The sequence below is a fragment of the Girardinichthys multiradiatus genome, chromosome Y (genome assembly GCF_021462225.1).
Source record: "Girardinichthys multiradiatus isolate DD_20200921_A chromosome Y, DD_fGirMul_XY1, whole genome shotgun sequence".
NCBI lineage: Eukaryota > Metazoa > Chordata > Actinopteri > Cyprinodontiformes > Goodeidae > Girardinichthys > Girardinichthys multiradiatus.
Genome location: NC_061818.1, coordinates 27,297,747 through 27,325,293, shown reverse-complemented (window position 1 = coordinate 27,325,293; position 27,547 = coordinate 27,297,747). Strand labels below are relative to the sequence as shown.

At 37.5% G+C, this 27,547-nt stretch overlaps 2 protein-coding genes across 3 annotated transcripts in view; both read right to left on the bottom strand.

The window, feature by feature from the left end:
* Positions 1 to 27,547, bottom strand: part of LOC124864970 — a 458,718-nt gene that overhangs the window by 252,416 nt on the left and 178,755 nt on the right. The window lies entirely within an intron of this gene.
* LOC124864975 lies at positions 9,176 to 15,481 on the bottom strand. The gene is made up of 13 exons (XM_047359937.1): positions 15,434 to 15,481; positions 15,080 to 15,189; positions 14,813 to 14,941; positions 14,672 to 14,723; positions 14,508 to 14,558; positions 14,344 to 14,416; positions 13,519 to 13,599; positions 13,256 to 13,327; positions 13,116 to 13,178; positions 12,586 to 12,648; positions 11,120 to 11,188; positions 10,734 to 10,833; positions 9,176 to 10,621 (listed from the first exon to the last, which is right to left on the bottom strand). Exons 3-13 carry the CDS (start codon positions 14,927 to 14,929, stop codon positions 10,571 to 10,573), a joined length of 792 nt encoding a protein of 263 aa, XP_047215893.1. The 5' UTR covers positions 14,930 to 14,941; positions 15,080 to 15,189; positions 15,434 to 15,481; the 3' UTR covers positions 9,176 to 10,570.

The window sequence follows — 27,547 nt, the reverse complement described above, 5'->3', positions numbered from 1 at the left end:
CATTAGGACAGCACTTCTCGGTACGCGTTAATTTGTTTTGTCGAAAGCTTTGTTTATCCCAGATTAATATTTAAATAAACAGAGGAGAGCTGAGCTCTGGTAAATGATAGTGATTATGCTGCAGAAGGTGTGCAGCCCACACTGTCGGACACAGTCTCGTAGAGTCTCATGCAAGGGGAGTTAAGCTGCCGTTCAAAGCCCTCCAAACCTCTGATTACAATAATAACTCTGTAGGTGCTAATTTACCACAGAGAATTCACTGTTCTCTTGTTTTGGTCTTTGTTTGCAGATGTCTATTATAATCCCCATGCAATGTTAGTGTCAAAGTTAACGTGTGCTGTAATAGTTTCAACAGTAGGATGCCGGTCAATTGACACAGAGATTTCTAACTGCTGCAGCTAAGTAGAGACAGAGGTGGGACTGATTTATCTTTAATTAGATTGGGGTCTCACCAGGGCTATGCTGTGTGCACACACAACTGACCCCCTTTGCACATACACATTATTGTATACAACATATTGAAGTAATTCAGTGTGAAGCGCAGGGTTATTGATGACTATCCAGGGACAACATCAGCATTCCTGTCACAAAATAAACTAGAGTAAGTGTAAAGATGAGGTGCTCCATCAGAGATGGAGCCCTAGATGCTGCCATGTATTTAGCGAAATGATTTTGGTTTGAAGACCAGAGATGGAAATACATTTGCCATAATTTGTACTAATTTTCAGTTGGGTCCTGGCTTGTACCTCATTGTAGTTAGATTAATTTCCAAGTCTGCCATCGGGAAATATGTTAAAAAGAAAGAGGGAAAGAGAGTATGAGACAGCTGAGAATACTTTTAAAAGTTGCGGGAATGTGATTGAAGACCTAATGAACCAGCACCATACACAGGGATTAGTAATTCAAAGTAATTAAATTCTTTCAGCATTCAGATGGGCATAATTTCTGCTTTGGTTCAGACTAGCAAATTTGCTCTGCTCATGGGCATGCACTAACCCATTTCTTCCAAGAGCTGTCACCAGGATAGTGACACTAAATAGAAGCAGCTGAAACTCTCACTTTTCTACTTATAATCAGTATGTGTTTTACACATAAGTGTTTAACTGTGCAGCATTGATGAAACTTTCAAAACATTATTTTGGCACTGGGGGTTCAGTCAATCTGCAGTGGAGGTGGGTAGAGTAGCTAACAATTGTACTCAAGTAACAGTAGCTCTACTTTTATATATTTTTATTCAAGTTGAAGTAAAAAGTAGCCATCCACAAAAATTACTTAAGTAATAAAGAAAAAGTATTCGCTAACACAACTATTTAAGCACTCAGTAGTTAAGTAGTAATGTTTAGTCTGATTTAATTTGTGAAAAAGATGTAATCATACAAGCAAAATATAAACTTATGTGCAGGTTCTGGTACTCAGAATAATAAAATAAAAAATAAATAAATCATATCACAAAATAACACATCCAGGCAGAAGAAATACACATTTTCAAATCTCAGTTTTTCCCAACATAAAATGTTTGAAACTAATACTTACAGTAGGTAATGTGTACATGGTAGAACCGTGCAAAATACTTCCAGTTACAATTGCTACTGTTTTCTGTATGTTAAGTCAACCTACAAATGGCACAGCAGAGAGAAAATCACATAAGAACAATGTGGCTTGTTAATAAGTCAATAGTCCCAGCAGACAGACATGTGTTATGGTAAAAGTAGCGTTACATCAAAATAATATTACTTAAGTAAAAGTAAAAAAGTATGATGCACTAAAACTATTCCTCAGAAAAAAAAAAAAATTCAAAAAGTTTCCCAAGTAACTGAGTAACTGTAACTAGTTACTACCCACCTCTTGTCTGACAAGCTAATGTTACACATAAGGTGGTTGGAAGACAAGTTAAAATGCTGATATGCAATCAAAGATGGCAGCTGCAGTCAAATGCCCTTCTATTCATTTGTCCCATAGACTTAAAAATAAGCTTCTGCTGCAATTAACTATCATGAGTAAATATAGAGCAATAACATTTAAAGAGAGATGTTGTTTATTCACTTTAATTAAGCATCCTATGGATGTCAGCTGATGATTTTTTTCTATCACCAAACATTGTGTTATTTGAGAAACGTTATGCTCACAAATGACATCCTATCTTTGCTTGATGGTTTGGCTAATTACTCTGCTTGAGATTGCTTGTGTTTTGATCTCTATGCTTTTGATTATTGTTTTGCTTAAAGTAAAGAATTGTATTTATAATCTAGGGGCTAGACTTTTAAAACTGGCTCTAAAATATGATATTTGCTCTTTAAACCGTTTTTCAATTTAAATAATGAAGCTGACATGTCTGATTTCCAGCTCATTTGCAACAAAAATATGTGACAACGAAAATAAGTATATTCTAAATGATGTTTTGTTTATTAGATGACTTCTTGGAAATATTTGAAAGCCAATCCACTGCCACATAATAAAATACATTCTAGAAGAGTATGTACATTACAAGATTACCCTTTGGTTTTTGAAAAGCAAAATCTAAACAATGATGATTTGGTTATTGATTTCTTGCTATCTGTCAGCATAAGTGTTAACATTGTTACCAAGAATAGACTTTGATTTTAAGATCCTGGTAATCATTGATGTACATGGTGGGACAAACACTGCAGGGGGCTTTTAAATAGCTTTATGAGCCCATTTTATCATGCAAGGGTTAAAACTAGAAACATATCTTTAACAGATTTATACAGAAAATATATTTCATCCAATAGACTAGTTTTATAAACTGCAGTGAGAAAAGTTGTGGGTCTGGTGTTTATAGTGTAATATTTATATGCATAGAGCAGCAGCAGATTGAATATATGGATATGATTTGCTTAAAGTTTGCTTATAGGAAAACAGAATGTCCTGAAATCTTTTAAAGAAGGGTTCAAGTTTTCAGGAGGTCTGAAAATAATTTTGAGACAATGACAGTGATTTATAAAATATTATTTCTAGTTTATTCTTCAAAGGTGACTGTACTCATAGGAATATTTTCCTTTTTTGTGAAGCCATTAATTATTCATATAACAGCCCTTTTGAAATCACCTTTTTGGTGCCCAAAGGATATTTCATGCATGCCAAACTGTGTTATCTTTGGCAATTTCTTTTTCAAAGAAATGTGAGTACTACTGTCAGCGTCAATAAATGTTGCTATTAAATAATCTGTTATACAATCTAAATTGGTTCTTTGTTAAGTTATCTGTTATGCATAGACCAGAGGTGGAGACTCAAATATGTCACATTGGTTCAAGCAGCGCTTTAGTCACAAAAACAAATAATTGAGACTTAATTTATGCTCATGAGACTTGACTGGAACTTGAAGTCTGGGATTCAAGTCTCATGAATCTTTACCTTGTGAAACCGGGGTAAAAGTCAGCCATTAAGTGTGCAATATTTGATTTAATGATTAATGTTCTTCTCTTCAAATTACTGCTGAGTATTCAGATGACCACACAGGTTAAGGTTCTCACTAGTCGGTGCCTCTACGTTCCCCTGGTTTTACCATTGAGCAGCATTTATAATAAGTAAGGAACAGACAAAAGCTCCGACACAGATGTGCATATTCTCCTGTTAAAGGAGTTATTTGATTTATTCAGCAGGGATCATGAGCTATTCATTAGTCATCAACCCTCTCATCCTCAAAGTTTGGGAGATGATGATACATCTCCCAAACTCTGATATAAAAGCCTTTGGGTCATTTCAAATACAAAATAAGAATAATGTTTGGAGGTCTCTTAGACTCTCAGTCAGGTCTTCTTTTTAATGCCTACATGTGCTGCTGCACCCAGCAGTATTAATGTTCTCAGGTCATCCTGTCTGTCACCAAATAAATCTTTATGGTAATCTTAATTACTGTTGCTCTTATCCTCCTCCTTCCTATCATTATCAAAGGAAGCCGTTGTGATGCCATGCTTACTGTTGGGACAGTGTTCCCCCTACTAAGCAGCCCCTTTTGGGAACCTTATGCCTCTTTTCCACGGGCTCTTCTTTGACCGGCTCCACGCCACTCAGCCTGTTTTATTATTTTTTCCATTACTGGCTTCCATTACTGGCATGTGTTTAGTTCTTTCCAGATCCGTTTCCAAAACTGTGTTACTGTTTGATTCAAAAAAGACATATTCGGAAGTCAAACATACACTAAACTTAAAAAAGAGGAGCATAAGTTTATGATCGGGGTCTATGGAGATAATGATTTAAAATGATTAATAACAGCAGCACTTGCTTTTAGGGAGATTCAATGCCACATGGGATGCTATTTGAGAATGTAAATTTTAGCCATTTCACTTGAGACCTGATTTGGACATATGGCAAAAAGACTTGAGAGTTTAGTTTGACTTGGAAAAAATGACTTGAGAGCATCTCTGGTGTAGACAGAACAGTTTTTGATCATCTGAGTTGAGCTGACTTTTTTTTATTTGAATGATTCAATGAGCCTCATTAAGAGGCTAAATGAGCAAACAAGAATCCATCTGAAAATATTCAGATGCAACAATGGACAGATTATTTGTATTCAGTGGAAAAGTATTTTCCCCCTCACACATTTTAATTGCTGACAAAGAAAAGTTGAGTAAATGTAAAAAGTACTTTTCAAATGATGGTTTTACTTTAAAGAGAAAAAAGCTATCCACACCATCTTGGCTCTGTGTGAAAAAATTGTTGCCCTTGTCGGTAAATCAGAAATTTACTGTATTAACCACGTTGTGTTTAGCTACACCTTAGTTGTTTACTGTCTGAACTGTAATAGTAAGAATTGACTTAACATGAAGGAGGCTAATAGATCTTAAAAAAGCAACACATTTTGCCCCAATCTAAAGACACTCACATACTGTTGAGAAACAGTCATTCACAACTATCAGTCTGGAAACAGTTGTAAAGTTGTTTCTCTGGGACTCCAGCAAACCACAGCGAGAGCCATTTTATTCAAATAGAGAAAACATGTAATAATGGTGGAACAGTTTTTCGGAAAGAGAACATCATAACAACAGCCAAACATAGTGGTGGTCATGTGATGGTCAGAGGCTGCTTTGAGACCTGGATAAAACCATGAATTCTGTTCTCTGCCAGAAAATCCTGAAGAAGAATGTCCGACCATCAGTTTGTGACCTTCAGTTCAAGAACACTTGGGTAAGGCAGCTGGACAATGATCCAAAGCACACCAGTGAGTCTATCTCTAAATGTCTCAAAACCAAATTAAGGTTTTGTAGTGGCCAAGTCAAACCCTGACCTTTGACCATCCATTCAGTTTTGAATCCAAACAATTTTGCAAATAGTAGTTGGGCAAGTTTCTTGATGCAATGCAAAAGACTCATGGCTAGTTAACACAAACGTTTCACCGCAGTAGTTTCCACCAAGGTTGGCACAACCATTTATTAGATTTAAGGGACAATTACTATCAAGGGCCAGTTTGGTTTAAATCATTTTTTCCCTAATAAATTAAATCATCAACTGAAAACTGCTTTTTGTATTTACTCAGGGTGTATTTGTCTGATATTAAATGAATTTATCTGAAAATTGAAGTGTGATAAAAAAAAAAAACGGAGATGAAAAAAGGGGGCAAATAAAAATCCACAAAATTGTTTAACCTCTTCATATCTAAAAATATGAAAACCCCGCTACTTTGTCACAAGACCATCTGTACACTACAAATCTCGGTCAGAAAATAGCTGACTAAAAATGTTTAAAAAGGATTCTATTCTGATATCAGACAGAATTGTCAACTATTTATACTTTTATTTCTCATGTACCACTGAGATATTTGTAAAAGTATTTACAATCATGTTAAAATGTAAGTAAACTCTCTTTCAGTTATAAGGTTTATATATACCCAGGCATTTTTTATAATTTAATACTTTGTATGGTGTCAGAAATTAACCACACTCTTTCAGTTTTCCATAAATGGGTAAGCAGCAGTCAAGTCATGCTCATCAAAGGCACTTAATTAAGTGATCATTAGTCAGCATAAGTACCTCCATTAAAGCGTTTTTGGCAGTTTGCTGTTTTGAATGATAACACAAAGTGAAAAGAAGGAACATGTCACCAATGTTCTTAGAGAAAAACCTGTTGCTTCTTATGAATCTGAGGGAGATTATGAGGGCACTTCCTATCAACCTGCAGTCATTATTCTGTCATGAGCAAAATTATTCAGAAGTTCGAAACATTAAAGAGACTCGCAAAACTTCGCAGGAGTGGACATCCCAGCAAGGTTACCGTAAATTTAGATTTATAAGCTAAATCTCTTGCAGCTTCTGTTTGAAGGTCAAGTGTTACAGATCATTAAAGTGCAAATAAAGAAGACTGGATAGGATGAGAAGGGAAAACCTCTCCATTTTGAACAGATCATGGCAGCACAGCTTGTGTTTCCAAAGATGCATTTAAACAAACTATATGAATAGAAAAATGTCCTGACGACAAACTAAACAAACATTAAGACATTTCACTATTGCGTTCGGCCTTACCGTGTTGGCTGTAATCAAACAGTCTAAATCCCTAAAGTCTCTGCAAATGTAAGTGTTCTAGCCAAATTTGAGGCCATCTGCCCGACAGCTGAGACTTAGCCGAAATTGGGTCATGCAACAAGATAGTTATTACAATCACAGCCGCAGATCTACCACAGAATGACTTAAAAAGAAAAGAAACAAGGTGTTGCAAATGACCTACTCAAAATTCAGACTTTACCCTGATTAAAATGCAGTAGTTAGACCTTGAGAGCTGTGCAGAAAACAGATGTCTGCTTGTCTTAATGTAGCAAAACTGTAATGCAAACACGACTAGAACTGCTCCACAATTTGTGAAAGGCTGATCAAGTCATGCTTATGATGATTTCTTCAAGTTACCAGAGCTAAAAAGAGTTCTATAAGATACTCAGGCAGAGGGAAGTAGTTTTTTAACACTCTGCATTTGCAATTTAGTGTCATTATGTTAAATAATTTAAACACACAGAGTGATGTTAATTGTTGCTTACCTAGTTTTAAACCTTTGAAGACCAAATATTTAGGACTTTATCAATTTTAACAAAGTGTATTTTCTTTTTAACATGATTGTAAATATATTTTTGGATCTGTTTCCATACTGGCATAAAGACAATTTCTCTGATTTGATTATTTCCTCCTCACAGTCATTCCTCTGGTAGCAGTCTGGGCCAACGGGGATAGATTTCTGTCAGTGTTTTCGTCATTGCAGGTCGGAGCGACCTTGTATCAGCACATAATAATAGAAAAATATTAAGAATATTCACACATGCTTGAGGGATTTTTCTGGAGATGTTCTGAAGGTGTAAAATATTTTGTGCTAATGTGGAAGTAGTTGCGAGCTGTCGCGCCCTAATTGCTTGTGTGCTTGTTATGTGCCTGAGTGATAAAAAGGTAATAACCACCCAAAGTTATAATTAATTCTCTGCAATTCTATATTAAAATTAACTCCCTGCCTTACAATACAAAGTGGATTTGAAAAGTTATCTTTACATGCAGAGGTTATGTTTAATTCATTGGGTGTTCCAGTTGGTCCAAACTGTATTGTGCTGTTCACTGAAGTATCATGGGATACAGGATACTGAGGCCAAGCAGCTAATTTCCTTCCTGAGTCAGCACGCCTATGAGCCACACAGCATGCATAAGCAGATTTGACCAGGTGGTAGGGATGGGGATTATGCTCAAACAATGATCTGTATTCAAAGCATACACTATAAAGTGATCATAGACATAGCAAAGAGAAGCAAATTGGTGAAAATGTTAAATAGCTTTTGGTTCCTGAAGGAAAGGTTGAGCAGGGCTTTGCTTCACAAAAATAAGTAAATATTGTAAAGACCAGCTATCGTGGTGCTTACAGAGCGTCCTATATATGTTTGTATAGGTACACACGGACCTGTGGTGATAATTCCTCTGCTGTGTTCGGCTTTCTAAAGCATCAGTCAAGGTTAATTAATCATACTGTGTGGTGTGATCCCTCATGTAATCTTTTAATAACTGCACTGTGAGTGCAGATTACTGATTTCCTCAATGCAACACCGTTTGTACACTATTCGCCAAGGTGCTGCACAGCAGCACTCTCCAGAGTAAGAATAAAAAAATTATGATCCGCTAGATCAGTTAAGGATGGCTCGTTAAAACATATGCTTTGTAGCTTTCCTTAACCCACATCTTTAGTGATTTGTGTTCGGCTCTCACTACGTTCCATTTATTTGCTCAAGGATTAATAACTATTTCACAAATGTCCAAAAATTAACCGCATCCACACATAGGTTCAAACAATTGCCATACGTGTACTAAAGATGTATGTTTTACATGTGCGGGCGCCACCTATCCATGCATCAGGCCAGCCTTGTTCATGTCCTTTCCCTGACACTCCCTAAGAGACTAAACTTGAAGGCATTGACCATTCAATCACCCTCTTTTCACCAATGCAACTGTAACACCTTCCTGCACAAATATAACAGACATGAGCAACAAAGCATGCAACCCTGCCACGCTCACTTCCTGGCATTCAGACTATCTGAAAGTAAAGAAAAGGGGCTTTTTCAAGGTCACTGCACATTTAGGGAAGCTTAAAATAGAGTCAGACATTGACAAACCAAGGCTCACAGCAACTGTCAGCAGATCCCAGGAGATAGAGAGGGGATGTATTAAGTTCAGCATGAGCTCTTATGTGTTTGTGTATGACTATAATTACTACCATACATCAAGCCACAGGAGCAACCAGCCTGTGACATTCATCATTTAACACTTGAATTACCAAATGATGTGCACTGCACTTACAGTCCCTTTATTGCTTAGGCCTGAGCACTTTACAGTATGAGAACACAGAGACCAACCCAAACACACTCCCTGATTGCACACAGGGATCACACAATAGTCAATCAACTGTACTGTGACAGAGATGTAGTTTTTTTCCTTCAGCAAAAGCATGTTGTTACTTTCACAGTGACTGATGACAAAAATCCAAAGTTTAACTGGGATCAGTTGGAAATTCCTCTGCAATCTGGAATAAAAACACAATTTCATTTGAATAACTCAATCAGCCTAATAAAAGACAAATCACTGTTGACTGTGTTTCTGAGTGCTTCAACAACGGATGATTGTTTACTGCCACCTTGTGTAAAAGTCCAAAAAGTGCTGGGTTACATTGAACAGTGAAGAATGGATGTGATCCAGCAGTGGAATACATTGGAAAATACGTTTATTTGAGATTTGAAAGTCAAAAGGAGATTACAGTTATGAGGCACTTATAGATACAACAAAACAGATTGATTAATAAAAGCAATAATATAAACATGTTGTCACAATAAAATGAAAAAAAAAAACTTACAAAGAACTAGATTGACATGAAGTATACACACGTGTGTGTTTCCCAAAAAATATTACTATTGTAAAAACTTGAAAACTGTAAATTTGTCACAAGTATTTCCTGTAATAATAGGTAAATATACTAAGATTTATATTATGTGCAAAAGAAAATGGAAATAAATAAGCTTAGCAAATTTAAAAGGAATACATTTATAGTATTGTTGACAATTAGTTTGTTGCAATCATAAAAAATACAGACTTAACTGTATGAATTCTTACCCAGAATAATTCTCCTGGCAGATTTAGATTTTAAAAAATACTTGTTTCATTCAACCAAGAATTTTATTTCTGAGAGGAAACGAGACATCTCTCAAAAGATAATATAACAAATAAAAAGAATATCAATTTAAAAATCATAATTGATATTTTCTTTTACATTTAGTTAAAGAATGCCCTGTAAAAGAATATTTAAACCCTTCTCATTTATTCAACAGAAACATCCTTATTGACTTTACAGCAGTAACAAATAAGTAACAGTAACAGTAACTTTTTAACTGCGGACCAGCTTTGTTTGCAAATTTCTGCAGATGTTTTGATCATTTATCTTTGGTAACGAGCTCCAAGTCTTTGAGGTTGGGAGGACTACTTGCCATCATCCTAATCTTTAGCTTCCTCCACAGAAACTGTGATTTAAGTCAGAAATCTGGTTCTATAATGTTATCACTTCCAGTGAGAGGAATGATCTTGGGCTTAACTGTAATACTTTACATAATGTACATAATTTATAAAGAAATTGCCTTTATTTTAGGCAAACATATTCATAATAAGCTTTATATAGTGTAATTTTGTTTTTCTTTAGTCCTCACAGGTATGCAGCACATTTCTGACATGTATGTGGTTCACCCACCCCTTTGGTCAAGCTCAGCAGTCAGTATTTCCATACAGAAAAAATAGAATAATACTTGCCTTATCAAACAGCTAAGCTGTAAGTACATTTAGTTGATGCACTTAGTTTGCAAATAGCAATAATTTCCAAATCTGAACCAAAACAACCAAACTTTTCCATTTATGTTTTTAAATTTGTTTTCAAGACCATTGACTCATACCTCTGAAATATTCTTATTAGTATTAGTCTTAAGAAGACAAAAAGCTAACCCTAAAGGACATGTCAGTAAATGTCTTACATAGTGACTGTGATTATTATTATTATTATTATTATTATATATAATATAATATTTATATGTATTATTGTAATAAATCATTATTATCTTTTATATTTTGCTTGTTGGATTTCCACAACGTATTGACTCCACGTCAGTATCCTGCAAAAAAAAAAATGTAAGAGAGTAAATAACAACAAACAAACAAACAAAAGAACATTTGAACAATAAAAAAAACCTTATTATAATAACATTAATATATTTCCCAACTCACTGGTGCAGCAGAGCACCTGCTGATTCGGTCCTGGTCGATGCTAAGCTCGTTCACCAAAGCTACAGCTTCACCCGCCATGTCTAAACCTTCGCTGGCAGCTCTGGAGACAGACATGAAATGGAACTTTTAGATGCTGCATTATAACAGCAACATGTGGTATTTGCTCATTTTTAAAGTAGAGATAAGAAGTTCAATAGTTTAAACTAGGCTGTGTGCTAATGGCGTGGTAGAGAAAGCACTTAAATTTCCCCCTTGGAATCTTGAAGAGCAGCAGGGCCAAATCAAAGAAAAAAACATGCTAGGCAGACCGGAAACTGGTACATGTCTCAGGTTTCCCTTTGGTCACACATTTGAAGGTGCATCAACACGGCAAGTGGCAGCCTCACCGTTGATCTGGCAGCAGTGGCTGTTCTTCAGCCTGACGATGTGGAGCAGCCCCTCCACCATCCAGCTCCCTGATCATGGAGAGGTAGTCAGTGGTTATCATTTATCAGACAGAAACAGAAACACAACAAGGTGAGAATGACAAACCATTTTACTAGGCCATATCACAATGTTTCATGTTTGTGCCTCATGGTTGGCTATTTTATCTCGTTTTGCTTTTCACACTGTTTCATGCTGTTATTTTTTCCACCCCTCATGCAGCTTATTTCCTTTGTAGCTCATGCTTGTTACTTCTGACCAGCACATCTTAAGCTACAGTAGTAAATTGGGTGCTTGGACATAACTTTATACATTACATTTACCAACATATATAGATATTTTTCTTAAGTTACGTAGTTTTTTTTTTTACTTTCATAAAAATAGCAAGCATACATAAATATGTACACATACACACACGTAGTTTTTTACTGAAGGCATCAAAACGGCGAATGAACACATATGCAATAATGAAGCAAACAAAGAATTGTAAAATAACTTTAAATAGGTTTTATATTTTAGATTCTATAAAATAGCCATTTTTTGCTGTGGTGACTGAAATATTGACCTTTGGCCGTCTCTCTCTCTTTCTCTCTGTATGTATATATATATATATATATATATATATATATATATATGTCCAAAGACATGCCTGTTAGGTGTCCTTAGGTGTATGAGTGTATGAATGGGTGTGTGCATGGTTTTTTGTGTGTTGCCCTGTGATGGACTGGCGACTTGTCCAGGGTGAACCCTGCCTCTCGCCCATAGACTGCTGGAGATAGGCACCAGCTCCCCCACGACCCACTATGGAATAAGCGGTAGAAAATGACTGACTGACTGATATATATATATCTACAGTGCCTTGCAAAAGTACTTGGCCCCCTTGAACTGATCAACCTCTTGCCACATTTCAGGCTTCAAACATAAAGATATAAAATTCAAATTTTTTGTGAAGAATCAACAACAAGTGGGACACAATTGTGAAGTGGAATGAAATTTATTGGATGTGTCAAACTTTTTCAACAAATATAAAACTGAAGAGTGGGGCGTGCAATATTATTAGGCCCCCTTACTTTCAGTGCAGCAAATTCACTCCAGAAGTTCAGTGAGGATCTCTGAATGATCCAATGTTGTCCCAAATGACTGATGATGATAAATAGAATCCACCTGTGTGTAATCAAGTTTCCGTATAAATGCACCTACTTTGTGATAGTCTCAGGGTTCTGTTCAAAGCGCAGAGAGCATCATGAAGACCAAGGAACACACCAGGCAGGTCCGAGATACTGTTGTGGAGACGTTTAAAGCCGGATTTGGATACAAAAAGATTTCCCAAGCTTTAAACATTCCTAACTGAAATGTGGCGAGAGGTTGACCAGTTGAAGGGGCCGAGTACTTTCGCAAGGCAATGTATATATGTTTTTTTTCAACATACCTTTTAATTTCTCTTCCTGCAGTTCCATTTATGCCTCCTGGATCTTCTCTCATGTTCCTAAAGCTGAAATACGCAAAAGTTATTTCCAGGTAACACTGTCAAGTCATAAATATAATAATTAATATTGAACACATTATGGTTATGGTATGGTAAGCGCAACTGTTCACTGGGCTGGCATCAGTGTTGTTGGGAGCTCCCATGTCTCCACTACAAAACAGGTATTAAAAAGTAACAAACAACTCTTTTAGAAGGTACCCTGGTATAGTGGCAATTCAACCTAAACTTGTGGGGAAAGAATGCAAATGTAACTAGTTTTAATAAGTTTTTTTGATTTTGTGATCATTTTCAAGAAACTAGGATCTAAGGAGCTTTGACATCAGCTGAAGAATCAATAGCTTTTAGCAAAATAAAATCTAGACTCCATGATGTTGATACATTTACACAGACACACTTTGTCAATCCTGACAAACAACGTAAGAAAAGGGGTCAGAGCAGATAAAGATTTTTAACTACGAAGGTGTCAATCTAACCTGATAACGCTTTCAAGTGTGTGTTGGTCGGTTTCACCACTTCCACGTGGATCTCTTCCATTCCTGTTATATTCAGGATAAACTAGTAAGTTTTTACCTTCAGCAATCTTTTCTGAAAGTAGTTTCAAAAGTTAACATACCTGATGTCACCGTTGTGCTGTCCTGCTAAATCTCTTGTTCCAACCATTGGGAATCCACTTCCTTCTTGGTTTCTTAAGGGGAAATTCATGCACATTAAGTAGCTGAAATAAGTTAAATTAGTAGGTATTTATTAAAGACAATATATTCAGGGACGTGACTATTTTTAAAGATAGAAACTCCCTTTCCTAACTAACTGCAACCTACTGATTACAGTGTATTTCTTGCATTTAGACAAAACTGATTAAAACATAATAAGACTTACCTAGGGACGCTGTGGAAAATAACCCTTCTGAAACAGGAACAGGTGATAACATATCTCAAATACGTTGCATTCAGTTGATTCCTTAAAGAAATAAACAACAAACAGTATTGAATCTATTAATAGCACTGAATTAGTGAATTCAGTCAGGGCCCGGCTCCTCAATTTCTAAAACTGAGGTTTGACTGGTTTTATGAGCTACAGGTTACAAAGCAAGAAGGTCCCAACTCCCCTGCCTACATGTACTTACACTTAATGTACTTTAAGTAGTGAATTCAAAACAGCACCAGTGCTGCAGGCAATTTTGCATTCACATATAGATGGCAACAGTGATGATTCAAGATGGCAGTGCCCAAGGAGAATGCTGATACAAATGATACAAATGAGGATGAAATAAGGCCCAAAAGGAAAAAAAGGATACAGCAGAAGTTTTCTCCTGATCTCTGACAAACTGATCCCCCATAATGAGATTGAAAATCTCAGCATGCAGAGTCAAATTAGGGCTGAAAGTGGCCAACTGTATTGTTCTTTTAATGTCAAGTTTTAAACTAAATATGATTCTGAATAATTAGGCATTTATATGTTTCATAATGTTTCCAATATTTGATTGAACAAAGGCTCAACTCTGTTATTTAACCTGCAACTGAAGTGTCATTTTTCACCACATAGTGTGATTTATGGCCTCCAAGAAGCTACTATAGGTGACAAAGTTATGATGCTAAGATCAGGGCAATACCTTGAGAAATAAAAAGCTCCTGTAAAAAAATGTTTATACACTCTCAGGCCCTTAATAAATTTACTGATTTATGTGTAAAAGAATTGACTCACCCCTGTTTTTTCCAGCAACAGTAAGAGATAAGGAGCAGTGCAGAAAAAACAAAGATTGGGATGGCTGCAATGTCTAGGTGACAGAAACAATGAACATATAGTGAGGAGAAAATGTTGAACAGCTCTAAGGTAGAAAAAATAACATCACCTGTGCTTTCACTCACATTCAGTCCTCAAACTAAAATCATCTGGTTGAAATAAGGAAGCATTCCATGCTGAAATGAGGAAGGGGTATATTTATAATTACATAGATATAGATAGTGTAATGACAATGTAGTGTAATGAGAGAAGATTGCTGAGACACAAAGTATTTTTTGCTAGATATTACCACTGCTGGTTTTGATGTTCACACACTTCTCTCCAAGGTGGACAAGATTTTCCTATGAAAAGAATTAAAGTTTAATTTGAGAGCGGTCAGGATATACAGAATTATCTCCATTCTTCAAGACTTTGATTAAAATATACTTACAGTAACAATTGTGCATGTAAAGATTAGATCTTGGCAGGTTTTTGTGATCACTGAATGGTTGTCCATTTTCACTATATCAGCCACATGACTGAAAGACTGTTTGCGTAAATCGGCCATGGCAAGATGGGTCTGTTTAAAAAAAAAATACCTTCACATTCTCTTCTTTAACTTCCTCTATCATACCAATTTCTAAATAAAGACTTAAAATTGATTACAATATGACAAACTGAATTCTTAAAACAAAGCATGAACTACTCATAAACATACCTTATCGGTTGCTTCAACAGAAATCTCGCTGCCTTCTGGGCATTGGTGTTTAAATCTAAATCCCTCAGCAACACGAATGTCAGTACAGGTTGTGTTTTCCAGTAAGCATCCTGTTAGAAAGCAAATAGATTGTGAATAACGAAAAATAATCTTACAAGAATAAAAACAGAGAAATCTGGGCCGGCAACTCGGTACAGGGTGTACGTCAATAAAAACACAAAAAAGCAGGTTAGAAATAGTTATTTCTGATTTTCCACCTCTTACTTGAGGTACCAGATGTGTGTCTGACACATTCCAATAGGATTAAAGAGGTAATCCTTAATAAAATTTGTAAACTCATTTTGAAGTGCCTACATTCAAAATGGTGTCTTCAAAAAATGCAACCTACTTCCTCAAAGTAGGTTGCATAATTTCATATCCTTTACTCCTGCTGTTTTACACACCAGACACAAGGGGAGGCCCTTGTCATGTGGGTCAGAGACATAAAAACAAGGTCATAAAGTTCTGTAACTACTTAAATATGCTGTTTAGCAGTATGAGTTTTGTAATTTGGTGATGTATTTAAAACACAGTGGAACAAATTTGAATAAATAAAGATTCAATAAATGTTTTGTTTGTATTTTTTATATCATTAAAGAAAAGTGTGTGATCAGAATATGATAAAACCTCCAAAACATTATAATCAGTTGATAATATCTCTTGGTTTTCATTGTGGCCAATGTAGTTTTTCTTTTTCAAAAACAAACACACAAACGCCAGTGCACACAGCAAAGATAAAGCAGAAGTTTCTACGATCTAGTACACATAATTTAGATAGCATCTTCTCTGGTCCACTGAGAAAAGACAGAAAACAGTCTGTGTAACTCAGTATGCTGCCTCTTTCTGTCTCCCTGACAATGTCTGTTTTTTCTGCATCTCATTTCCTCCAACTTTCTCTTCTACCCTTCTCTGTCTCTCTCAAATAATGATATCTGAGTCATATCGGAAACAGGCTTCCAAATGCTACCATCAAGTTTCCCATCTCACACCGGCATAAATTAAGAGTATGATAAAGGTCAAAGGGATTTACTCACCTTGATTTTTTATGATATTATTATATTTTGGCATGATAACTCATAAATAAAGATGACCCCATCACAGCAGGTGTGGATGTGAGGGTAAAAGCTCTTGGTCCAATGTATTTTGAGTAAAAGTGTGCAGTGAAAATGTGAGGTGGTGGTGGAATTATCCATTAAACAACAAATGCAAATAAATGCAGCTGTTTTGTGAAGGCCAAAGAGAGTAAAATTACCATTTACCAAAGTTGTGGAGAAGTTAAAAACTGATTAGGCTTGTAAAACGAAGTCCCACGCTTTGGGGATCTCACGAATTTATGGCCACCAGCCATGTAGGGGATACATCAAAGATGGAAAATGAGACCGAAACTGATATTTTTGGTCTACATACAGAATACTCTGTATGCCAGAAAACTAATTTTGTAATGCCATATTTGAGTTGGTAGATTTGCTGTCTTGCAATCTCAAAGTTTTGGGTTGAATTCCAGCTTCCTCCTGGCACATGTCAATGTGCCCCGAGGGCAAGACACTAACCTCAAGTTACCTCCCATTCTGCATATCTGTGTATGAGTGTGTGTGCATTTGTGAGTGCAACTGGGTGAATGTGGCTTTAGTGTAAAGTGGTTTAAGTGGTCAGTATAACTAGAAAACACTATATGAATTAATACCATTAACTATTTAGCTTTTAGTGTTAAAGCACAACATTTTCTGCAGTGTCCATACAACTGCTGCACTTTATGTAATAACATAGGACTGGGAATACATGCTTTCTTTCTCCTTTACTTTTATCCTTCTTTACAGGAATAATTTATAACACAAAAGGGGTGAAATAAACTTTGTAAAATTTGTTCATTTTAGTTTCATAATCCATTGGTGATGCAAAACTGAAGAGTAACATTAGGTGTTTGCAGGTTGTGAGGTTAAATCTGATCACAGGAAACATCCCAAAAAAACCTGAGGATGTCAGTCAGTCATTTTCTACCGCTTCTTCCATAGTGGGTCATGGGGAAGATGTTGCCTATCTCCAGCAGTCTATGTGCGGAAGGCGGGTACACCCTGAACAGGTTGCCAGTCCATCGCAGGGGAACACAGATACACACAGGACAAACAACCATGCACACACTCATTCACACCTAAGGGCAATGCTCAGTCAGTCATGTTTTTGACTAACAGTCATGTTTTTGGACTGTGGGAGGAAGCCGGAGTACCTGGAGAGAACCCACGCATGCACAGGGAGAACGTGCAAACTCCATGCAGAAAGACCCCCAGCAGGGAGTTGAACCGAGGACATTCTTGCTGCTAGGCAAGAGTGCTAACCTGAGGATGTTTAAAACAATATTACCTGTGGCCTAGTCCCTTGTTTAGACTAGGTTTACAACAAGTGACTCAGACCACAACCTAAAGGAAGTCCATCATGACCAAAGCACCTCTGGCAAGCTGGAAATTCCTTCTAAAAAGGATTATGTTCACATCATTTCTAGAAATATTCCAGTTTGGTCAATAAAATCAACGTTTCTTTTGTTTTTTACATTTTCAACCATACCTCAACCTTTGAAGTGACAGAACTTGGCTTTGGACAAGCACCTAGACCTAGTTGGGGAGATAAAGCAAATGGTAACAAGCATTTGTCATTCTGAGCACCAAACCAATGGAGCTTAGTGAAAGGTAAATTGTGCTGGGATGGTTTCAGAACTCCAGTCTCTCCAGTTGGCTCATTAGGAAACCTAAAACCCCCGGTGTTAACAGTTTGAGATCACAAAAGGACATCTACCCACTGCCAGCAAAGAAAGCCTGCCAACACCAACACACACTGACATATTTGTTCATCTGTACCCTCAAAACAGAACATGTAAATCACTAAGTTGGACCTGTTTTAATTTCACGGGTGCTCGAGTAGAAGCTTTTGCAAACTAACTGTAACTTAAGGTATTTCTCAGAGTGTAACGGTGATACAGCCCAAACCCATCCACATTTTCTGCTGTTCACAATTCTTAAAGCTCTTTCAAAACCACAGCTCCCCCTTAGAGAGCTTGATTCATCTGAGCACGGCAACTTGATCCCCCTGTGAAAGTCCAATAAAAGAGGGCTAATAAATAAAACCACGTCCCATCCATAAGTAAATGTTTAAATTTCTGACAGATGTTTAAGGCAGATCAGTTTTTACCTGAGAGAATGTGCATGAGCGTTCAAACAGAGAGCTTCAGTTATGCTTCATTAAGCTTCTCCAGTCCTGTAGCAGCAGAGTACAGCTTGATGAACAACAGCTTCAGTTCACATGGTGCTGAGATACACATTGTGCAACTTGGATGACTTTCATTACTGTAATCTGTTTTCCAGCTCAATCTCTTGAGAGGGATCTCTGTCAGAAAACAAAGCTCTCCGTTTGAAACATGGCCCCAAATTCAACTTCTGTTTTTATCTGTATACTTCCTCTCTCTTTTGGCTTCTCTCCCACTTTCTCTCCCACTCCACTTGGTCTTCTCCTTGTTCTCTTTTCTCCGTGTGTTTCTCCTTTATGCCCTCTTTGTTTGTTTCCCCCCTGATGTTTGGCGATGGATTCTCAGAGCATGGCCTAGCAAAACCAGGTTCAGCGTGTCTTGTTACAGCAACCCCTGCTCTCCGATTAAACCATGCTTTGTGAAGGCAAATCCAATAGAAACATAAAGGTTTTTTTTAAGATTCTGTCCTATGTTATATCTGGTGCCTCATACATAGAGTATAAACTGTTTGCTCATACCGAAACAAAAGCACACACAATACAACTGAATTCACACAAACAAGCGCTTTTACAAGCAGTGGCACTGTTTGTGGGCTCCTGAGAAAGTATGCAAGAAATTCAAATCAAATTACCCAACTGGCTGATTCTGTTTATGAGCTGCTCTATGCATGCGATGTTCTCTGTGTTTTGCAACAGAATCCTGAGAAAAGCCATGTCTCCTAGAGGACGAAGACTTGCAACAGCAATGCAGAATGTCAAGCTTAAGCACATCTATCAGTGTCATGTTGTTATGGCAGCCCTGGTGTAGCTGGTCACACTTGGGTGGAACATCACTTTAAATAAACAAAGACATAATTATGTCTGATTGTGGGACAGTCGCCAGAAAAAAATGACAAAGGAAGAAAGTAGGAAACACAGGTGAGCAGCATGCTGAAAAGATACTACTTTAACCACACTTTTAAATCAAATCAACAGGTCATTAGGTCATTTTCACTGGAGTTCTTCTTATGTGTAACAGCAGAGGACACAGAGGTGTGATGTCTTCAATAGAAGTGAACAATTTTAGGCATCCCAGTTCCATTGTGGTATACAGCTGCTTCCAAGTTATCACTAACACTTGTTACTACCTTGTTCCAACTCAAAATATCAGAGCCCTGTATGTAACATTAATTTGCAGCTAACTTCCACCAATTTCCTGCCAGCTACTCCATGTGTAGACAGGTAGCGAGTTCCCATCTCCCTGTCAGTACCATCATTCTTTTGGATTTTCCACAGCCATGATCATTACTTGTCAACAAAACCATCTTAAAGAATAATTAAGGGCAGAGACAAAGAGCAAAACTGGAGCTGTCAAACTGACATTGTTGAAGAATCACTCAGCATCGCTGCCATTGATCTTTTGTAAACGGGGTTGGAATTGATGTCTTACATATCTGTAGCAGATGAAGAAACACTACGACACAAACAATACAAGAGAAAAGGATGATAGTGGACATGCTGTTATATTAACATGATACCTGCTACTCGCTGTTTTTTACTAAATGCCTCCAGTCTACTAATTATGCATAAGTTTTCCTGACATGTAATTGTAGTAATACTTATCAGTACTAATTCAGCTCACTCCACACAACTTTGAGCACAGCATTTGCACAGTAAAACATGGTGATGGCAGCAACATGCTGTAGCGATTCTTTAGGAGAGACAGGGAAGTGTCAGTCAGTGGGAAGATGGGTGGAGCTAAATACAAAAAGAGAACCTGTTAGCCTTCCAGCAGGACAACAAGACTAAAAACACAGGGGCGCCCCATGGCTCAGTGGTTGAGCAGGCACGACATATGCAGATGATACAGTCCTCAATGCAGTTGTCCTCAGCTCAATTCCCAGTCCTGGGCCATTTCAATTCCCTGTCCTGGGCCATTTCCCAGTCATGTGCCAGTCAAAGTTCATGCCTAAATCCAACTATTAACCTGTGATAGGAGTTGAAACTGTATGTCCCTCCATCCGCAGTAACTGCCCTTGGGTTGTTAAAAGTTGCAAAGAAGAGGAGGTAGTAATTTCAGTCTGTAGATGAGCAAATCTGATAGAAACCCCAAAGACCTTCCAGCTATAATAGCATCAAAAAATATTTCTGTAAAAGTATTTAGTCAGGGTTGCTAAACACAAATACACACCACATCTTTCTGATTTTTCTTTGTAAAAAATGTAAAACTTTACTTTCCCTTCATGAGCTACTTTGTGTTGGTCTGTCACATAAAATCCCCAAAAAATATATTAAAGTTTTTAGTTGAAATGTGATAAGTTGTAAAACAAACATTCAAGGGATGTAAATACTTTGGCAAGGTACTGTAATTGAAGAGTTCTTCGAAACAAATTTCATGTTGGTGTGCTTTTCCTGTAGGTTTGGTATAAACTGTTGATTCTTTGAGCCCTGTATCTGCAGTGAGAATGGCTCCTCAGGCCCAACATGTGCACATCTACACATTCCCCTTTTTAAGCGCAAGTGATAAATGGTGTGTTTTCTTGATCCCCCAGCATGAGCTAACACTTGCTGTCACTATTATATTACCTCCACACGTGAAACAGTGGTCTGTAGGAGGTTTAGCTTGTTGACCTTGGAACCCAGGATGCACCTCCCTCCTTTTCTCACTGGTCGCCTCAGACACCTCAGCAAGTTACTGCTTTGGAATGAAAACATCAGCCAGTACTCTCTCCTGACAATGCCTTTTGTTTACTTCCTGATAAATACATTTATTTTATTGAACAACGTCATGTCGCAGTCTAGAGCACTTGTTATGATTATGAGTCACATCTTTATATGTCTGTTTTAAAATTTTTTGGACAGGTTTTTAAGAGTGTTTACTATATATATTGTTTAAAGGTTAAAAGTAAGAGCTGGTTTGTTTTTCCCATTTAGACAAGGAGCAGGTAAGTAAGCTCAGGCTGCTCTAAACCATTTAGCTTGTCGCTAAAAGAAACGTGGTGTATTATGAGCTCTTATCAAATAACGCAATGCAACCTTTCTGCACATTTATCCTTCCTAAGACTAATGTGTACATTTTAGAGTAGATAGCGTGTTCATGTACATTTTCTATTTTATGTAAAAAATAGATATGCTAGAAGGAAGCAACTCTTTACAACATCACATCAACAGAATAATTTATACCTTGGGCTCTGAGCGATTTATTGTTTAGCAGGTGCTGACTTGTTATCCCCGTAATTGTCTGTTTGTGTGAGTTCCTGATGGCGAGGTGTGATACTGCTGACACTTTCCTGCAGCAGGAAATTCAACAAAGACAGATCTAAGCGTTTTGGCAGATGGTAAGGTCTCTTTGGTCATATTTTGTAAACACGGTGGTGGCACAAATATGTATGATACAATAAGGAAAATTCACAGATGCTGTTAAGATGGGTGTGATGCAGCCAGTCGCCCTGCATTCCTTTCATGAGTTTATAATTTTTTATGATATATTCAAATCTGTTCTGTTATGTAAAATTTAAGTAGTTGGAGCACTGCTGCTGGTAGTTGCAGCTGTATACATTAATGCAGTTATTGTGAATTGATACGGTCTCCAGGCAGCTCAACACTTACATTTGCATCTAAAGTGATTCAACCTCAAATTAGGTTTATTGGCAAATACACAGACTAGCTGCTTTTTGAAGTAAACAAACCAAGCAAGAACAATCTAAAAAGCTCAACAAATTTAATATCACTCATAAAATTAAAAAGGTTTTCCACAATAATCAAAAACTGCCATGTTAATGCAGTGTAAAAATTATTCACTCCCTTTAAGACAAACACCTTTCGTACACAGAAGAGCACTCTTCTGAGGTTATGACCTGCTGCTCATATGTTTCATAGCCAGACATCAGCTACTGGCAACAACACTGAGGAATATTAATCAACTCCTCATGGGCAAAGACCTCAGATTATTTAATATTCTTTGATTTATGTATTTTTTCCCAATAGAATTCCAGTATGATGACCAGGCTGGTATTTTCCAGGACTTCTGCTGCAACTATGTCTTCATGGACTTCAAGACATGCTTGAGGTTATTGTCCTGTTGGAAGTTCAAATGATGCCCACGTTTCTGCTTTTCCACAACACTTATGACATTTCCTCCTAGGATTTCCTGATACTTGACTGAATGCATCTTGTTCTCTGCATGCTGCAGGTTACCATTGCCAGAAGAACCACACCAGCCAGAAAGCATCACTGAGCCACCACCATGCTTCACTCTAGAGAGGATGTTTGTTTTAACACATACTTTGTTCTTCCTTCTTCAGTTATACCACTGGGGCCCAAAGGATCCAGCTTAGGTTTACTGCAACAACAGGGGATTTTTTCAGTGGATGTTATTGGGATTTATTGTGATAAACCAACACAAAGTAGTGCATAAAAGTAAAACAAAAATTATATATGTTTTTTGCTTTATTACAATAAGGAGGTGTGATGTGCATTTGTATTCAGTCCCCTTTACTCTTATACCCCTCAATTAAACCTGCCCACATCTACTTAGGGCCCATCTTGTTAGCGGTTTAAGAAAGAAACTTTGAGATTGGCTTCAGATGTGGCAGGAATAACCAATAAATGATTATTTTTTAACCTCAACAGAATTAATTATCTGTGCCCAGGGGAATCTGCAATGTTAATCCGCCCCTAGGCCTGAAAGGTTCTTTCTGGAAGAGTTATCTGAAGAAAGTCATTACTGAAAGAAGCCAAAAGAAGTCCTGTTTGTATTTTGCTGCAAACCATGTAGGAGACAGCACGTGTGGCAGAAGGTGCTTTTTCTTTAACTTTATGGCTGACAGGTAAAACGCTTTCTGTAGCAGAAGATTAACCCTGCAGATCATCCTAAATGATGAAACATGGTGGTTGATGCATCATTCCATGGGGATGTTTTTCTTTATCAGGGACAAGGAAGCTGGTCAGATGATGATGCAATCCAGGAAAATTGGTTCCAGGGTACCAAACACTTGAGAGGGGAGAGGTTCCCCTTCCAGCAGAACAAGTGTAAGAATGTCCCAGTCAAAGTCCAGACATAAATACAATTGGGAATTTGTGTAGAGAATTAAAAATGAATGTTCATAGATACTCTTCAACTGATCTGACTGGGCATGAGCCATGTTGGAAAACCATGTATCGTTTTTTTTTCATGTACTTCACAGTTATGCACCAGTTTGTGTCTATCACATAAAATACCAATAATGGTTTGAAGTTGTAACGTGACAAAATGTCAAAAAGTTAAACATTGTATAAATTCAATATAGTCCAATAGATGTATCAAAAGTCTGGACAAAACCTTTTACCTTTAGAATACATAAATTAGTCGAATCTTTCAGTGGGTTCAAACAAATAAATAAGGGTATGCTTCTTTTGTAACTAAGTTAGCATTTTAATTACCTGAAGTGATATTTTATCCTTCTCATTTAGTTAATAAATACTAAACGCTAAAAAGCAGAGACAAGGCAAAGAAAGGGAAAGAAGAATTTCTGAAATCCTGGGTAACCAACTTGTATTAGGACAGAATATAACCCTGTTTTGTCCTATTAGATACAGTAGGTGTTCTTTTGCTGTCAGTACTTTGGGAGATTTAAAATATACCATTATAATTCTGTTAAGAATTGGACTAAGGTGGGATGAGAGGCCAGCATACCTCCAGTTGTTAAATCTCCAGTGGCTTAAAAAGAGTGAAAAGCTGCTACTTTATGAGGAATAAAGGCAGGACATCTTGTTTCAGTACCTATTAGTAGTTGTGGTGAGCAAAAATGTTTTCCATTGTTTGAAAGGTTTTTCTTTTTTCAAACAGAAGCAATGTTAGGAAACCCGAATTTAGATAATCTGCAAATTCCTCGATGTTATCCCTCTCAGACAAAAAGCATGTCTGATCCAGGTGTTCCCTCTGTCCCCAAAGATGCAGATGTTGAAGTGAGCTACGTGCCATTTGCTCCAGACTTATCTGCGTTGATCTCAATCAGCCCTAGAGTCTAACTTGTTTTTTCTGCATCTGTGCAGCTTCACACTGTTCGAAACTTATCAAGGAATTCCCCAAAGGTATTGCATAAGGACGGAACTTTAATTTTATTTTACAGCGAAACGTGCAGAAATAAATGGCTTTCACCTGTGGAGATTAGAGTTCAAATAACCCCCCCTCCTCATTTTAAATGACCACAATGGTAGGCCACTGCTCCCTCTGTGTGCACAATCAGAGTAGAGCAAATAGCAAGGCCCTTCTGACTTGACCTCAGTAATCTAAACATGGAGAATCTGCCCCTGCTTGTTGATTCCCATTCGTTTTGAAACGGGCAATGTGGTTAGCGAGAAACCTGCCAGTCACAGAGTAAATGAGATGTCTGACAGGGTGTGTAAGTGACATGCCTATGTGGGGCCTTCATCTCACTCTTCTCATTGACACACACCTAAACATGAAACAATAACAAACGGACAAGAGTCAGACACAGAAAGACAGGAACCTGTCACACAAGCGCAGGCATATGCACAGGAGTGAAACATGTCTCCTTAGTAACAACATTATGAAAGAAAACAAGTCTATGTTCACATTCTTTTTCCACCCTCCAACACGCCATACACTCAGCAACTAACACCTAATCTACAATGCCTTGTGTTACGACCCCACTCGGTCTAGGGGTAGGGGGAAGTAAACATTCAAACCAGGTGTTGTTGGTTTAATGAAAGAAAGAGTAATTTATTTCTTTTTAGTTCAGTTTCCGTTATTTTTAACAAAACAAACAAAAGGAGGATACTTAAAGTACAAACCGTTTGAAAATAAAAAGGGGTAAAACCCAAAATACACAATAACCATAAATTTAACAAAATACACAACCATCAGTAATTTAACTAAAAATAATCCCCCAAAAGGAGGGACAAACTAATTCAACAGTTTCCTAAATCAAAAACGTCCCTGCTAACAAAAAGCAAACAAACAAATCAAGACAAAGCCCAATCAACTTTAAAGAGACTCCTTTGAGCCAAGATGGAGTCATCAAGCAGGTAAGCATACAACAATAACCAAGCTTCAAAATTTTACAACACCAAAGTCAGAAGTGGCGAGCTGTTCTGTCCAAATACCAGCTGCCTTTAGTGGCAGGTGCAGAGAGTTTATATAATGTAGTCCCTTATTGATTGGCGGCGAATTCAGAAGAACCAGGAAATGAATAGTCCAACATGAACTCCCGGAGACGTCCAGCAGGAGGAGTGCAGAGCACGCAGGGAGATCAGAGTCCGTCAGGAACAGCGAAGAAGAGGGTATCCAGCGAAGAAGAAATCCGATCCTATCAGAAACAGCGGTACCGATAGCACGGAGGAAAACGGTGCTTTTCAGCGACATCGGCTGGCCAGTCTGTTGATGAAGGTACAAAACAAACACACATACGGCCACCAGCCGTAACACCTTGCAAAACAATTCACATCCCCTGCAATTTTTACATTGCATTTGATTTGGATTTTCTGTAAAGGACCATCAGAAAAGAGCACATAATTGGAAGGAAGGAAATAGAAACATGGTTCCCTACTTTTTACAGAAAAAAGGTTGCATGTGATTTCAGCCCCCTTTACTCTGATTCCCATAAATAAAATCCTGTGCAACCAACTCCCTTCAGATGCCACCTACTAAATATAGTTCATATTTGTTTTTTGATTCAATGTCAGAAGCATTTACAGCTGTCCTGTAAATGCTTCAGAGGTTTGTTGGAGAACATTAGAAAGGAACACAGTAGGCAGGTCAGGGTTAAAAGCTTCCTATTTGAAGTTTGCCAGAAGCCATACAGGGGATATAGCCAAAATGCTGACGAAGGTGCTCTGGCTCTGCACGCAAATCACTACTTGTGCACATCAACCTAAACACATCATTCCCACTGTGAATATCAAAGGTGGAAGCATTATGCTGTGGGGATGTTTTTCTACAGCAGGTACAGGGAAACTCATCAGAGTTCATTGGACGACATGTGGAGATAAACACGGTGAATCCTGGGAAAAAAAATCTGGTAATAACTTTAAAAGACTTGGAACTGGGGAAGAGCTTTACCTTTCAGTGAAACAATAAATTTAAAGATACATCCAGATCTACTTAGAACACTTTCCATATCTTTTATTTGTTAAACCCTCCACCACTTTTTGTTGGCCTGTTACCTACTGTCCCAATATGAAGTACACAGCTTTTTGGGATGCACTGTATAGCTCCATCTGTTCTACCACATTCTACGGGACTCTTTCCCGTCATTACTGGTTCACCCTTAGTTTAGCGTTACACTCACAGAGCCATTACTGAGGCCCTCCTTTCTTCTCTTCTTGCTCTCTTTGTTTGATCTGGACTGCTTTTTATTCTCCCCCAGTAAGCTTGGAAGTGAGAGAGGAGGGAGAAAAAAAAAAGAAATGAAAGAAAATGCCTCAAACGTCCTAACCTGTGTCGCGCTAAACATCTCCATGGTAACATGACCCCCCTGAAACAGCACATCATGCACCACTGCACTTTAAAAGAAATGCAGAGAAGGGGCAGAGCAAGGAAGGGTGTGAAGGAAAGAGAGGGAGTCCAGATAAAGAAAACTGCAAACAGAAGTGGAGCACAAGTCTACAAACTTAACACATGGCTGATTTGCTTATCAATTCTACTTTTATGTTTTGTTCCAGCACAAATTTTTTTCACTTCCTGCACGGAAACAATTCAAAGGCTGTTTATTGTCTGATGCACAAATGATTAAATAAATTATTGAAACCAGTGCTGCTCAAGAAACGCCAGAGAGAATACCAAGATAAACCCCACTAGGCATGTAGGCGCCAGGATGCAAAATCCCAACATAATATGACTAATACACCAGTTAAATATCAACAACCACACAAAAAGAACAAAAACTGTAAGTCACAATTATCAACATTGACAGAAACGCTTCAAATATTTCAGTTAATTTACTTAACATGTAAGCTTCACTTTTAACTAAATTACTGCAAAGAATGTTTTCTGATACATTCAGGTTTGATACTGCAAGAATTAAGCAACATTAATGAAAACACAAATAAAAAGAAAACTGCAAAATTCAGGAAGGTTTTGTGGGTATAAAATAGAAACTTTTTTCAATTGAAGCATGTTAAACGTTCTCTCATTTTATGGTTTTGTTATTTCTCTATTTAAGAATAATCTCCTGCGTTTCCTTACTAATCTAATTTCCACATTTCCACATCCCC